Genomic DNA, 14,797 nt, shown 5'->3' with positions numbered 1-14,797 from the left:
TGTGAGAGAGAGGGTGTGTGTCTGTGTGCGTGTAAGAGAGAGGGTGTGTGCCTGTGTGTGTAAGAGAGGGTGTGTGTCTGTGTGCGTGTGAGAGAGAGGGTGTGTGCCTGTGTGTGTAAGACAGGGTGTGTGCCTGTGTGCGTGTGAGAGAGAGGGTGTGTGCCTGTGTGCTTGTGAGAGAGAGGGTGTGTGCCTGTGTGCTTGTGAGAGAGAGGGTGTGTGCCTGTGTGCTTGTGAGAGAGAGGGTGTGTGCCTGTGTGCTTGTGAGAGAGAGGGTGTGTGCCTGTGTGCTTGTGAGAGAGAGGGTGTGTGCCTGTGTGCTTGTGAGAGAGAGGGTGTGTGTCTGTGTGCGTGTGAGAGAGAGGGTGTGTGTCTGTGTGCGTGTGAGAGAGAGGGTGTGTGTCTGTGTGCGTGTGAGAGAGAGGGTGTGTGTCTGTGTGTGTGTGTGTGTGTGAGAGTGTGTATTGTGACTGTCACCAGATCTATGAACGGTTCAGGTGACTGCTGGATTGATCACCCCACCTTATCCGTTCCACAATGTCCATCAGACTACACTGAAAGTGGTGGGGTCAGAAGAAGCAGACCCAAAGCAGATCCAGTCACTATGCAACATCTACAAGCCTCACTCGCTAAAATCATAAAATACCTGGAGGACACAGGAGAACACTGGAGTCTGCTTAAATCAGTATCTTCAATAATACCCTCCGGTATGTCCAGCAACCATTAGGATTGGACAGCTTTCTGTGATTGGCAGAATGACTTAAATTGCAAGGCCAAAGAAGAGCCTATACCAAAGTTAAGGTTGACGTCCAGAAGATTGTAAGGGAGCGTGAAAACAAGTGGTGGACTGGCAATGCCTTGAAAATCCTGCAGCTGGCAGATGCAAGTGACACAAGGTATCTTCAGCGCCACCAAGGCTCCCCTGGTCCAAGCTCCCATGGCCTAAAATTGCTCAAGGACAACAAAGCCTGAGAGAGCATTTCTAAGAACTCCTCAACTGTAATACTTTAACGTCGAAATCATTGACCAAATCCCCCAGTGATCCTTGCAAAGTGACATGGGAGAACCTCCCAGCGAGACCGAAGTAGAAGATGCCATAAGAAGCCTAAGAAACAGCAACGCTGCTTGTCCTGATGGGATTCCTGCAGAGATCCTAAAGGAAGGCGGCCCACAGATCCATGAACACATCTATGCTTTGCTCCTGAAGATTTGGCTCAAAGAAAAACTTTCCTTGGAGCTCAGGGTGACAAGGCTGATTGTGGGAATTACAGAGGCATCTCCCTTCTGTCAACCATTGCAAAATGCTTGCACATGTCCTTACCAATAGACTCCAGCTGTTATCTGAGGAAATACTCCCCGAATCGCTGTGTGGCTTCCACCCGTCCAGAGGAACAACAGACATGATCTTGACCGTGCGTCAATTACAAGAAAAATGTCAGGAACAGAAACAACTGCTTTATATGGCCTTCATCAACCTAACTAAGGCCTGTGACACAGTTAATCACCAGGCTGTCTGGCAGATCCTGTTACAATGCAGCTGCCCTGATAAGCTCAGCAGGATGCTGAGGCTGCTGCACGATGACAAGTCTGCGACAGTGCTTAGCAACTGTGCACTGGAGTCTGAGCTTTGCACCGTGAAGACTGGGTGAAACAGGGCTGCATCACTAAACCCACCCTGTTCACCATTTTCAATGCCGCCATCCTCCATCTCACCGGCCAAAACCTGCCCCAGGGAATTCAAGTTGTTTACCATTTGGATGACAGGCTGTTCAACCGTAATAAGTTAAAGGCCAAGGGCAAGGTCTCCATCTTACAGAGCTTCAATATGCTGACGACAACACCATCGCATCACACTCTGCACAAGATCTGCAGTGCATCAGTGGCTTTGCCAAGGCAAATGAGCTCCTAGGCCTTACCCTGGACATAAAAAAGGCTCTAGTGCTCCATCAACCACCACCCAACAATCCCACCAGTCCTCCTACAATAAGGATCAACGACCATTCCCTTGAAAATGTGGATCAATTCCCATACCTCGGCAGCCTTCTCACCTCCAAGGCCAGCATCAATGCAGAAATACAACACCGTCTGAGCTGTGCCAGTGGAGCCTATGCCCGACTCTGAAGAGTGTTTGAAGACAATGCCCGACAGGCCCAGACTAAACTCCTGGTCTGCAAAGCCATTGTCCTTCCCACACTGCTACAGGGAGCTGAAATGTGGATTACCAACAGTAGGCACCTTAAAGCATTGGAACATCACAACCAGAGATCCCCACGGAAAATCCTGCAGATTACCTGGGAAGACAAGTGCACTAACACCAGCGTCTTGTTGGCGGCCAACATAGCCAGTATCTCCACCACCTTAATTCAGCAGCAATTCTGATGGACCGGCCATGTCATCTGTATGCCCAACTCACACCTCCCAAAATAGATCATATACTCCCAGCTGAAGAAAGGTCAGTGTGCCCCTGGTGGCACAAAGAAACACTTCAAAGATAACATCTGAACCAAACTCAAGAAATTCCATATCAACATCAACAGTTGGGAGGACATGGTTACAAACTGGAGTCACTGCAGAAACATCATCCAGCAAGGGACTATACACCACAGGAACAATCTCCGCTGTGCTACTGAACAGAAGAGGGCCTTGCACAAGGAGAGGCAGAACATCCGGAAGGCCCACACACCAAAACCTCCAACCATTACCACCCAGCAATGGCTACAGTGCAATAGAATCTGTGGATCCCAGAGTGGTGTCTTCAGCCATCTGAGGATCCACAATAGATGCCTGTATGGAGGACAGTCATACTCAACCTCAGTGATCACTGGTGTGTGTAGGAGTGTGCATGTAAAAGTGACTGTTGGAAAAATGTGATAGAGAGTTCGTGTGATTGTGTGAGACAGTGTGTGTGTGTATATGCACAGGTAATTGAGTACAAGCACATTATTGCATGAGAGTGTATGTGCAAGAGTTTCAGTGTGTGTATCTTTCTGAATAGGTCTTCGTATATCCTCATGTCAATGAGCATGTGACAGTGCCAATAGGTTATTTTACTGTGCTAGACATCACAGCCAAGCCCATATTCACATGAGGCTTTTCTTCTTGTAAATTCCTGGATTGAGACCAGCAGGACAGATTGGGTCCAGAGCACAGAAGCTAACTTTAGCAGTTTTACCTTGGAGGCAGTAAAGCCGTACAAACCTGGAGGGCTCTGCTCTGCTTTGAATCTTTCACACTGTGCAGCTCACAAACCAGGGGACCATCTGGGCACATTAAGTACACTGGATATTAGGTGATTGTCATTAAAATTCATTGAAGAATTTTGAGATGGTTTTAAGACATGTTGATGTTGCTCTCAAACCTTAATAAGGGGGAATTAATGTCAATCGTTTACATCACAGCACCTCATTGGTGTAGTTCATGCACAATCATTCTCTACAGTGCTGCATTGGACTGGATGACTGCAGCAACCCTTGGGCTGCATTGGGCTGACAGAGCACTGCTGTGAGTGAGTATATATCAGAACCAATGAAGTGTCACTGAGGTATTCACACACAGGAACCTGATCCCAGACTGCTGTTCACCATCTGACCATATAAGGATGGACAGGACACACAGGATCCGTAATGAACTCAGAATACAGCCCTACTGTCATTACCTGTAAATACTCCTCCAATAATGGCACAGACTCCAGTGAGAAAGTGTGTGAATGATCTGTAAGACAAACCACAAGCTGGGTCAGTGCTGTGCTCAGCATTACAATACTCAGTGATGTTAGGGTTGAACAAATTAAGTTCAGCATTGCACTTCCATCTCAGAATGTGTCAGCATCAAACAGTTTCAGCTCAAAGACCAAATTCAGTATTTACTCAATGTAAAAAAATTAATGCCTGATACTAAGTTTGCACAGGCTGCAGCTCAATACAACAAATACTGTGTGGATTTTATGTACCTGTGTTTCTCTGTGAATTTGACCATCATTGGAGATAGCTCATAAAGCACAAAGACACCCGGGAGCCCCTGGTCTCCAATTAGTCCATTTGCAACCTTCTCATGCCGTGTGACTGAAAACTGATTTGTCCTCACTACCTGGAAAGCAAGAACAGTGACTGAGTCAGCTCGGAAAGCTGAAGAGGTGGGTGAATCAATGCAGCTATGAACATCGCAGCCAGTGGTCATTTGCAGGCTGTGAGCTAACCTGCCCAAAGACAGCATAGGCACTGAATAACATGGTGCATACTCAGATCCTTTGGACTTGGGAACACATGTTCAAACTCACAGTGGGTCAAAATCAACCCATTAGACCTTGTAGTGACTGGAGAAAAATGTTGCAGCATGCTGTGTGTGAGTGACTATCGTGAGAAACGAGGAATTGGGAATGGGAGGGCGAGACTAGTAACAGACAGAGCCCGCAGAATAAAATACACTTACAAATGAGACCCAAAGTAAAACATTTTGACGAGCAAGAAACTGTACTGTGAGAGGACAGCACTGTCAGAGGCCATAACAAATAGGAGTAGGCCATTCGGCCCCCTCGAACCTGCTACACCATTCATTGGATCATGGTGAATCCAACACTTCTCACATCCACTTTCCTACCCCTTGTCATTCTTCATTTCCTCACGAATCTACTTGTTTCAGACTTGAATATAAACAATGATTCTGTCCCCACACTTTTAGAGTCCGAACCAGTTTAATCTTTGCTCGCAGACAATCCCTCCATCCTCGTGAACCTTCTCTGAATTGCCTCCAATAAAATTATATCTTTCCTTAAAGGAACTGAAACTACACACAGTACTCCAGATGTGGTTTCACTAGCACCTTGTACAATTGCAGTGAGACTTCCCAACTCTTATAATCCCAGCCTCATTGAAATAAGAGCCACCATTCCATTAGCGTTCCTGATTAACTGATGCACCTGTGGCTTTGTGTTTCGTGCACAAGACCACCCCCAAGTCCCTTTGTATTGCAGCTTTCTGCAGTTTCTTGCCGTTTAAATAAAACTGTTCTTTTGTTCTCCCTTCCAAAATGAACAACTTCATATTTTTCCACAATATACTCTATTTGCTGACTTTTTGCTCACTAACTTAACCTGTCGATGCTGTTCTGTAAACTATCTGTAGCGCTCTCAACTTGCCTTTCCACCTGTTTTGTGTCATCTGCAAATTTGGCCATAGTACATTCACTTCCTTCCTCCGAGTCATTAATATTTACTGTAAACAGTCATGGTCCCAGCACCGATCCCTATGGAACTCCACTGGGCACAGGTCACCAACCTGAAAAAGAACCCCTTGTCCCCTCTCACTGTTTCCCACCCATGACCCAATTCGTTACCCACGCCAATATACTACCTCCACACCATGGGCCCTTATTTTACGACTTAATCTATTGTGAGATACCTTGCTGTGTGCCTTCTGGAAGTCCAAATACAATACAAGTACTGGTTCCCCTATACCCAATTTGGTTAAGAATTCCTTGATAAACTTTCATAAACTAGTCAGGCACAATTTCCCTTTCACAAGTCCATGCTGACTCTGCTTAATTAGATTATAATTTTCCATTGATTCCACTACTTTTCCAACAAAAGGTGCTAGGCTTTAGGCTTATCGGCCTATAGTTACCTGCTATTTGCCTCCCTCCCTAACCAGAGGGTCAGTGCTGAGGGAGAGCTATGGATTTTGGGTTAGATATTAATTTGATGCCCCATCTGATATAAAGCACAGAATGAGAGGAGAAGCTGGAACTCACCTCACCATCCAACTTGACATAAATTGTTGGGACAATTTTCACAAAGTACTGGAACATCATAGAGGCTAAAAGAAATAGAGCAAAATTAAATGCTGTTTTACAATTAGGAACTTGCTCTTCTTGATCCTACAGCAGACCAAAAAAAAAACAAAACAATTCAACAAATAAATGTCACATAAATTTCTTACAAACTGTTCCCTAAAATTTTTTGGTTGTTCTTGGGCACTCATTTTAGTCCAGTAAAACGAATTGGAACTTCACTGAATTCAATGAGAAAGGAAAACCTGGGCGTACTGGTTTAGGCAATTCCTGACTGCTCATACTTCAGTAAAATCTGAAAAGGTCACAGCAACTGGCACTGACCTTAGTGCACTTACATTGCAGCAACTGATTTCACAGAGTTCAGGGAAGAGTAAAAAACATGAAAACTGAGAATTGATTGCCAACGTTTCACATCAGAAAGCAGGACTCTAATGTTGCCGCGTTCATATTCATGTTAACAACAACTTGTATTTACATAGCACCTTTAACATAGATAGCATTGGTCCCAAGATACTTCAAATTCTGGTGGGGACAGATCTGTCACTGTATTGTATCAGAACGTTGAGATTGGGAAATGACACTGCCCAATCCAAAAGAAGAATAAGTAACGAGCGGAGAGCTGACGTCAGTTGGGCCAGCGCAGAACTGGGCTGGAGAGACAGGAATCAAAGGTTGGCAGGAAAGACAGTAGCTAACAATGGGCTACCTTCAATGAGGAGATTGTTCAGCACAGTCAAAAGGGACAGGTAGGATAAACAAATCCAGAGTTCCCTGGGTGAAAAAGGAAATAGAAATTAAGATAAAGAAGCAAAGGTATGTCTCTGACAGGTGTCAAGTAGTAAATACAATTGAGAACCAAAAGGAATATGGAAGATTCAGAAGAGGGGTAAGAAAGCAAAGAGGAATGATGAGAAAAAAAACTGGAAACTAACATAAAAGGGAATCCCAAAGTCCTCTATAAGCACATTAATAGTAAAAGAACAGTAAATGGAGGAGTAGGCACTAAAACTGGGATTTAGACTTGGAGACAAAAGGCATGACTGAGCTGTTAAATGAATACTTTGCATCTGTCTTTACCCACAAGGCAGAATCTACCTGGTCATGGTGACAGTGGAGATAACTCAGTCACGAGAAGGGTTTAAAATTGATTAGAAGGAGGTATTGGATAAGCTATCAGATCTCAGCTGGGGTTTGTCACACTTTAGGAATTATGTGAAAGCATTGGAGTGCAGAAAAGATTTATGACAATAGTTCCAAGCATGGCTCACTTCAGTTATGAGGATAGATTAAAGATGTTGGGTCTGTTCTCCTTGAAGAGAATAAAGCCAAGGGGAGATTTAACAAAAGTTTTTTAAAGTTGTAAGGGGTCTACACAGAAAGAATAGGGTTCTCCCTGTCACTGTATAACACTGGGGTACAGTACTGGTGGGACAAGGTTTGTCACTGTACAACACCAGGGATGGTCGGAGAGGTACTATGGATAAACTAATTTTAGAATTAATTTTAAGACAGCTTTCACTTATTCTGCTGGTTATATTAATGTAAAACATTCACATTTGTTGCGGCGTTTATGTTTGTCCCTGATTGGGAGGGTGCTGATCTGCTGGCCTCTGTGGGGCCATTGGGGTTAGAGTCTTTGTTCAGTAGCAAACTGAGTGTACTGTACCAGGGTGCACAGAGAGATGCCAAGCCGCACAGCTACAGCGGCCAGTGGCACAGTGCCCTGCCCACTGCTGGATTTTTCTCTGAGCTGGAAGCAATAGAGTTACTGCCATGTGCTGGGTTTGCCTGATCAACTGACTGCTGACTTGATCTCTGACCGGGCTACCTGCGAAGAGTGACACTTGGCCAAAAACAGAAACAACATCGTGGGCTGGAGGAACACAGCAGATCAGGCATTCGGGTCCAGTTCTGAAAGAGGGTCCCCGGCCTGCTGTGTTCCTACAACTCCACACTGTGTTATGTCTGACTCCAGCATCTGCAGTTCTTGCTAACTCCGGGTGACAAAAACAGAAGTTGCTTCTAAACACTCAGCAGGTCTGGCAGCATCTGTGAAGAGGAATCAAAGTTAAGGGTTCAGCACCTGAACCGTTAACCCTGATTTCTGTTCACAGATGCTGCAGAACCTGCTGAGTTTTTCCGGGTTGATGACCCGTGACTGTTCCATACGCACTTCCGGCACGCAACTTCCCGTGTGGGAGGTGAGATGGTTCTCTGAGGGGCCGAGTCCGAGCGCGGGGTTCACGGTGAGTGAGGCCCCAGGCGGGGACAGGGCAGCGGGAGGAGCCGGGAGCTCAGGGTTACGGGGTAAGTGGTAGGCAGAGGGAAGGGGAAAGAGGACCAGGAATTCCCTAGAACAGCTTATTAAAATTAGACGGGTTTTTGTCTCTAATTTGTGGGCCCTGACAACATTCTGGCAATTACTTGCATCTACCTGGCATTGTAGAAGATTGCCTAGGGTTGCCTTCTACACAAAAACAGGACTGCCGTAGTGTTATACTCTGCTAATAAAGCAGCACTCATAGAGGAATAACCTACCAAGTTCATTAGGCTCCTGACCACGTTACAGTTTGTCCAAGACATGAGTAACCGACCTCGACATCAAGGCTATGTCTGACCAAGAAGAAAAGAAAATGGCTTTGGTCGAAGGCCAGTTGTCTCAGCTCTTGGCCATCATGCAGCAGTTCTTCAGGTTTTTTTTAAATCAACCTGTTCAGAGAAATGAATCACCTCCAGAACAGGTGGAACTTGAACCCAGGACTTCTGGCTCTCGGGTACTGATATTTCCACTGTTCCACCAGCTCCCTGGTTCTTCAGGGTTGTGTCCCAAGCCCAGTCGTCACTATCAACTGCTTCATCATAAGGTCAGAAGTGGGGATGTTTGTTGATTATGCAATTTTCGGCACCATTTGTAACTCCTCAGGTACTGAAGTAGTCCATGTCCAAATGCAACAAGACCTGGACAACATCAAGTTTGGAGCTGATAGTTACAGTCATAGAGCTGTACAGCATAGCAACAGATCCTTCAGTCCAACTCATCCATGCGGACCAGATATCCTAACTTAATTTAGTCCCATTTGCCATCATGGAAGTAACAATCACACCAGACAATGACTATCTTCAACAAGAAAATCTAACCATTGTCCCTTGATGTTCAATGGCATTTCCAATGCTGAATCTCCAACATCCTGAGGGGTTAACACTGACCAGAAGCTGAACTGGATCAGCCATATAAATATTGTAGCTACAACAGCAGGTCAGAGGCTAGAAATTCTGGCAAATAACTCGTATCCCTAATGCCTACCATTATCTACAAGGCATGAGTCAGAACTGTGATGAAATACTACCCACTTACCTGGATGAGTGCTGCTTATTTGAGAAGCTTGATACGACTCAGGACAAAGTAGTCCACTTTACTGGCATCCCATCCACCACTTTCAACATTCACACCCTTCACCAATGCACAGTGGCAGCAGTGAACATCTAGAAGATGCAGTGTAATAACTCATATGGCTTCTTAGACAACATCTGTCATGCATGATCTCTCCCACCTAGGGCAAGAGCAGCAGCTCCAACATCCACTCCACTTGGGACTTGGAAATATATCACTGTTCCTTCAGTGTCGCTGGGTTGAAATTCTGCAACTCTGTTCTTAACTGCACTGTCGGTGCACCTACAACTCAAGGCCTGTAACTGGTCAAGAAGGCACTTGCCACCCCCTTTTCCAGGACAGTTAGGGTTGACAATAAATGCTGGCCCAGCCAACCACACCTACGTCATGAAACACAACATTTAAAAGTGTTTCATGGTTACCATTCCTGAGGCTAGTTTTCAATTCTGAGATTTTATCAATCAAAGTTGTGCCATTGTGTGATTTTGAATCCAGGTCATCAGAACTTTAATCTCTGGATTGCTAATCAAGTTACATTCCCATATTCTCTTTGTGGGAATGAATTGGAGGGATGTAAGTGACTTGTTTGCTGTCCTCTGTGGGTTAAAACTAAAATTGTTTGATACCAGTTCAAAATTCTATTATACTTGATATTAGGTTTTGAAAATCGTTGTCAAAATAAATGGGGCTGAACAAACTAGAATCAAAGTAATAGCTGAAATTGCAGCATAAAATGAGATGGATCTTCTAAATAGTTATTTCTTTGCTCTAGCTGGGGAGCTGTCAGACAACATGGTAGACCAACCAACAGCAGAGTTGAAGACAAGGGATTGGAGGAATCCTATGTCAGTTGTAGTTCCAATTTTGTTAAAACAGGAGTTGATGTCAGTGGCTGAATAAGATTAAGGGGTGAACTTACAGACATTTATAAAATTATGAGGGGCATAGATAAGGTGAAGAGCAGAGGTCTTTTCCCTAAGTGGTGGTGGTGGTTGGGGGGGCTTTCAAAACTAGGGGTCATATTTTTAAGGTGAGAGGAAAACATTATAAAAAGGACAGTGATTAGTACGCGGAACGAACTGCCAGAGGAAGTTGTGGATGCAGGTCCAGTTGCAACATTTAAAAGACATTTGGATAAGTACGTGAATCGGAAAGGTTTGGGGGGGGAGATATGGCCAAACACAGGCAAGTGGGATTAGTTGGACCGAAGGGTTTGCTTCCATGCTGTATGACTCTATAACATAGGGCACTGGGGGAAGAAGAATGGGTTAGTAATCAGTCGTGGTGTTCTCTAATCACTGTCGTTTTCTCTCTAGATGCCAGTCACAGTGGGACCGTATGGGCAGTCACAGCCCAGCTGCTTTGACAGGGTTAAAATGGGCTTCATGATGGGCTGTGCAGTTGGCATGGCAGCTGGTGCACTTTTTGGCAGTTTCTCATGCCTCAGGTTAGTATGAACACTTCACTGTTCCACCTTTGTTAAAAGGAAACAGAAACATAATGGCATGTATATTCCCAAATATCAAAGATGAGCCAGTGCAGATGCCCCCTCACCCGCCCATTGATATCAGTTAGCTATGACAGGACCTGTCAGTTGCACAGGCGCTATGACCAGCTCGGATATATCAATGAGAATCTAGACAATATTACTGAATAATGGGATGTTCAGATTTCTGGAGGACACGGGAATTTGAGAACTGTAAAGACACCACCCTGATTGTTTGCTGCTGAGAGATATCACAGTTGGAATAAAATATTAACCCAGCAAAGCTTTCTAAACCACTAGTTGTTAAGACATTCGCAATTAATGTTCCATCGCATAAGTTCAAAAAGTATTCAACAAAGCCTTGAGTATGGATCAGTAATCGTGTTTGTAAAAGTGGTTACAGATTTTTGATATTATTAAGCATCTGACTGCACTCAGAATGAGTATGATCCACTGCTGTTATCTGTGAAAGGCTGACTTGAGGTATATTAGCCATGAACTTAGCAAGTGGCAAAGTAGACTCAGGGGGTCTCCAGCTCCTATTTATTATTTCGTGTGAAGATACTGTTAACACCATGTTCTTTTCAATGCAACGTATAGAGTCGTCCTCAGATTAATGTTATATTGAAAGGAAAGACCACCAGTACGGCATTGGAGGGAACAGCTAAGCTCAAGTCTACAATCTCACTAATCAGAAAGAAACAGTAACTCAGCCAGGCTGCAACTACTGACAAGTTTGGTTCCATTGCTATACCGTGCAAATGCTGACATGTTTTATCTGTTCCCTGAAATTGAGTTTGACCTATACTGTTTGAATACCTTAGCCTCAGTGAATTAGGAAGAGTGTAATCAAGAATTTTGATTTTACTATCCATTTAGCAGCCACGACAATGTAACTGTTGCATATTTGGTTTCCAGGTTGGGGCTGAGAGGCCGAGAGCTGCTGGGTGGTGTCGGGAAGACCATGATGCAGAGCGGAGGCACATTTGGAACCTTCATGGCGATTGGAATGGGAATCAGATGCTAACACAATTGTTTTTTTCTTCCTTTCTGTTGAAATTTCAAATATTGCAGATAATGTACCAACTGGCTCTGTCCCCCTGATTACAAGCTGTACAATAATGGAAATTAAAATGTATGATTTACTGTTGTTTCAAGTTTTGAAAATGGACTGAAGTTTCTCCAACAGTAGTTGAACTTCTAAAAGATCTTTACTAGTAGCACAAACAGGATTGGAGGACATAAGTGAAGTACAAGTGAAATGTATCCGGTAGGGGAAGCCTTTGTTGCGTGAAATTTAGGAGGACATGGAAAAACAAAGTATAGATGCTGGAAATCTGAAGTAAAACAAAGTGCTGGAGAACAGTCTGGCAGGATCTGCGGAGAGAAAAACATTGTCTGATATGACTCTTGCTCTGAAGCTGTCTTTCTTTCTCCACAGATGCTGCCAGACTTCTTTTTGAGTTTCTCCAGTATCCACACAAATACAAAACTAAATGATGTGTCGATCCATTTTCAGCAGTCTGCTGCCATCCTCCTAAAATAAAATGTGAAGCAGTGCATTTTAATGGGAAAATTAGAGGCAGTCTAAACTAAATGGCATAAACTAAATGGCAACAAATGCTGCCTGGTCAGCGATGTCCTCATCCTGTAAATGAATAAGTGAAGAAAAAATTTAAAGGAGGTGCCTGGACAGAAATCTTTGGACCAGGAGGAAAAGTTGAGAATGCTGTTAAAAAGCGCATAAAATCCTTGGCTTTACAAAACAAACAAAACAAAACATCTGGTTCAAGGTGTTCAATTTTGGGCAACACAATTTACGAAGAACATCCAAAAGGTTATTGTGCGCATGTGTGGAGATATACGAGAATGGCTCTAGGTATGTGGAGAGTCTGGGATTGTTCTCTTTGGAATAAGGATGGTAGTATTCCACAATAAAGGAGTTTGGTCAAGTAAATAAGGAGAAATCTTGCATCAGTAGTAAGGCTGATGACCAAACTGAATTGTGACAGAACAGTGAAAACAGATTCAACAGTAATGTTCAAAAATGAATACGGGGAAGTGAGCAAAGGACAGTGGCTGAGAGTGTTCCTCTGCTATATGATTCTCAGGCAGTTGGGCTCGTACCAGCGCCAGTTACTTTTTAATAACCTATTAAATGCTGATTCTGTGTTGCACCTAAGCTCTGTTGTGGTTGTAATGTCTTTGGCCTCAGAAGAAGCAATAAATAGCTCTGTTATTCAGATGTAAAGAACTCACCATTGTGCCATCCAACGAAAATGTGTTCTAACCCCGCTTATGTGTTGGGGTAGTTAATCAAGGTGAGTAGGAGTGGGGTGAGAAAGAATCGGCTAATTTTGTGTTTCTGACCATTCTTCACTGGTTCTAAGAGTGGGTGTGGGGTCACCTGTTTATTCAGTGTAAGCCATGATAATCACTTCAGAGATTGAGAGGGGAACATACCCACTGATGACTTATTCCTGGTGAATGAATCAGCAACTTTAAGGTCGAGTGGGGTAACAATACCCAATCAAAGTCATACTGCTATCTATTTAACCTTCAGTAAACTGAATTTTCAATGATATAATAACAAGGTACGTTATATTGTGGATTTTGTGACTTGAGACAAGAGTCTTAAATTTGCAAATGGTATTCTTTCAACGCAACCTTGTTTTCCTGGGAGACTGTCCTGCTTACCTTGTTGTGCTGTGATATTACTTCCATCCAGAGGATTCACGATTCCTGGATAGTCGCTCCCAAAGGAGAGGTGTCTGATATAATGAGTCATGTTTATCTGAAGGGGAAGAGAAGTTGCTCAAAAAATATATTTCACAGCAGGATGCTTTTCTAGATGTGTCCCAGTGAACACCCCATAAACCTGTATAGACTGAATGGTCCATTTAATCACTGTATCAACTGCGGACTTGACTTTAGGTGCTTAGGCCCTAAGCTCTGGAATTCCCCCTCAAACTTACCACTTTAGGTTTTTTGGATTCCTGCGTAATGACAGGTGGTTTGGTATCAATTCTGTTCAAAAGTCACCTCCTGTGAAGCATCTTGGAATGTGGTATTTAAATGCAAGTTGTTCAAGGATATTGAGTAAATTCCAGTATTGAATTGATGACATACAGGTGTGAAGCACATCACAAGCAGTGATTCTTCAGTCCAGACCATCAACTGTATACTCTATTTGAAAAGAATTCTCAAAAGCCAAATCATAGAATCTCTACAGTGTGGAAGCAGGCCATTTGGCCCAGAGTTCACACCAACCCTCTGAAGAACATTCCACCCTCTACCCTGTCCCTCTGATCCCCCATTTCCCATGGCTAATCCACCTAGCCTGCACATCCCTCGACACTATGGGCAATTTAGCATAGCCAATGTACCTAACGTGCACATCTTTGAACTGTGGGAAGATACCGCAGCTACTGGAGGAAACCCACACAGACACGGGGTAAGTATGTGCAAACTCCACACAGACAGTCACCCAAAGCTGGAATCCAACTCGGGTCCCTGGCAGAGTGAGGCAGTAGTGCTAACCACTGAGCCACCGTGTCACCCTGCACAGGTGGTATTGAGTTGAAGACATTGGGTAAAAGCTGAGAGCTTGATGTGTGAGGACTCCTTCACCATTCCAAAAATTAACCTGATCGTAATCCCAGATCATCTGCACCTTGACTTCATTTACTCATTTTTGATCCAAAATGGATGATCTCTCACTTTGCCATGTTTAAAACTCACCTGTGTCCCTTTGTAACTGTCTGCTTCCATCTGTGCTACTTGTACAGACAGTTTAAACCTTTTTAAATGTTTTTAAATTTCATCACATAGCAAAAGAAATATTGTACTAGTCTAATCTGAGTTGAGATTTAACAGTCCACAGTGAAACATGAATCAGTATTTAATAGGTTAATAAAAAGCATTCCACGAGATTGCAATAATACCTACATTGTCCAATCCAAAAGTTTGCAGGTCATGAACTGACAGAAAAAAGGGAGAAAACAATTAGAAACAGGATTTAATAACATGACTTTTTAAAAAAAATAATTTACAGTGGAAATAGTTGCATAGTGGTTCTTTTAGTAAACTACTAAACGAACAGCCAGGGGTAACAATCCAGGCACAAGTTCAAA

At 43.7% G+C, this 14,797-nt stretch overlaps 2 protein-coding genes across 5 annotated transcripts in view; one reads left to right on the top strand and one right to left on the bottom strand.

Moving 5' to 3' along the window:
* ergic3 (ERGIC and golgi 3) overlaps window positions 1-14,797 on the bottom strand; it is a 38,382-nt gene that overhangs the window by 6,733 nt on the left and 16,852 nt on the right. For all 3 annotated transcript variants that reach the window (XM_048608154.1, XM_048608155.1, XM_048608156.1), the window contains 5 exons: window positions 14,613-14,644; window positions 13,362-13,458; window positions 5,746-5,810; window positions 3,950-4,086; window positions 3,656-3,711 (listed from right to left, as the gene is read on the bottom strand). In XM_048608154.1, coding sequence (XP_048464111.1) covers window positions 3,656-3,711; window positions 3,950-4,086; window positions 5,746-5,810; window positions 13,362-13,458; window positions 14,613-14,644 — 387 coding nt within the window. The remainder of the gene's footprint in view (window positions 1-3,655; window positions 3,712-3,949; window positions 4,087-5,745; window positions 5,811-13,361; window positions 13,459-14,612; window positions 14,645-14,797) is intronic.
* romo1 (reactive oxygen species modulator 1) lies at window positions 7,903-11,821 on the top strand. Of its 2 annotated transcripts, none has more exons than XM_020535326.2 (3): window positions 7,903-8,033; window positions 10,495-10,625; window positions 11,583-11,821. In XM_020535326.2, exons 1-3 carry the CDS (start codon window positions 7,935-7,937, stop codon window positions 11,689-11,691), a joined length of 339 nt encoding a protein of 112 aa, XP_020390915.2. In that variant the 5' UTR covers window positions 7,903-7,934; the 3' UTR covers window positions 11,692-11,821. The 2 variants fall into 2 exon arrangements, with proteins under 2 accessions (XP_020390915.2, XP_020390916.1); XM_020535327.2 differs by having other exon boundaries at window positions 7,962-8,094.

The sequence above is a fragment of the Rhincodon typus genome, chromosome 19 (assembly GCF_021869965.1).
Source record: "Rhincodon typus isolate 14 chromosome 19, sRhiTyp1.1, whole genome shotgun sequence".
Classification (NCBI taxonomy): domain Eukaryota; kingdom Metazoa; phylum Chordata; class Chondrichthyes; order Orectolobiformes; family Rhincodontidae; genus Rhincodon; species Rhincodon typus.
The sequence above is the reverse complement of the archived record's forward strand: the minus strand, read 5'-3'. Positions and strand labels throughout refer to the sequence as shown.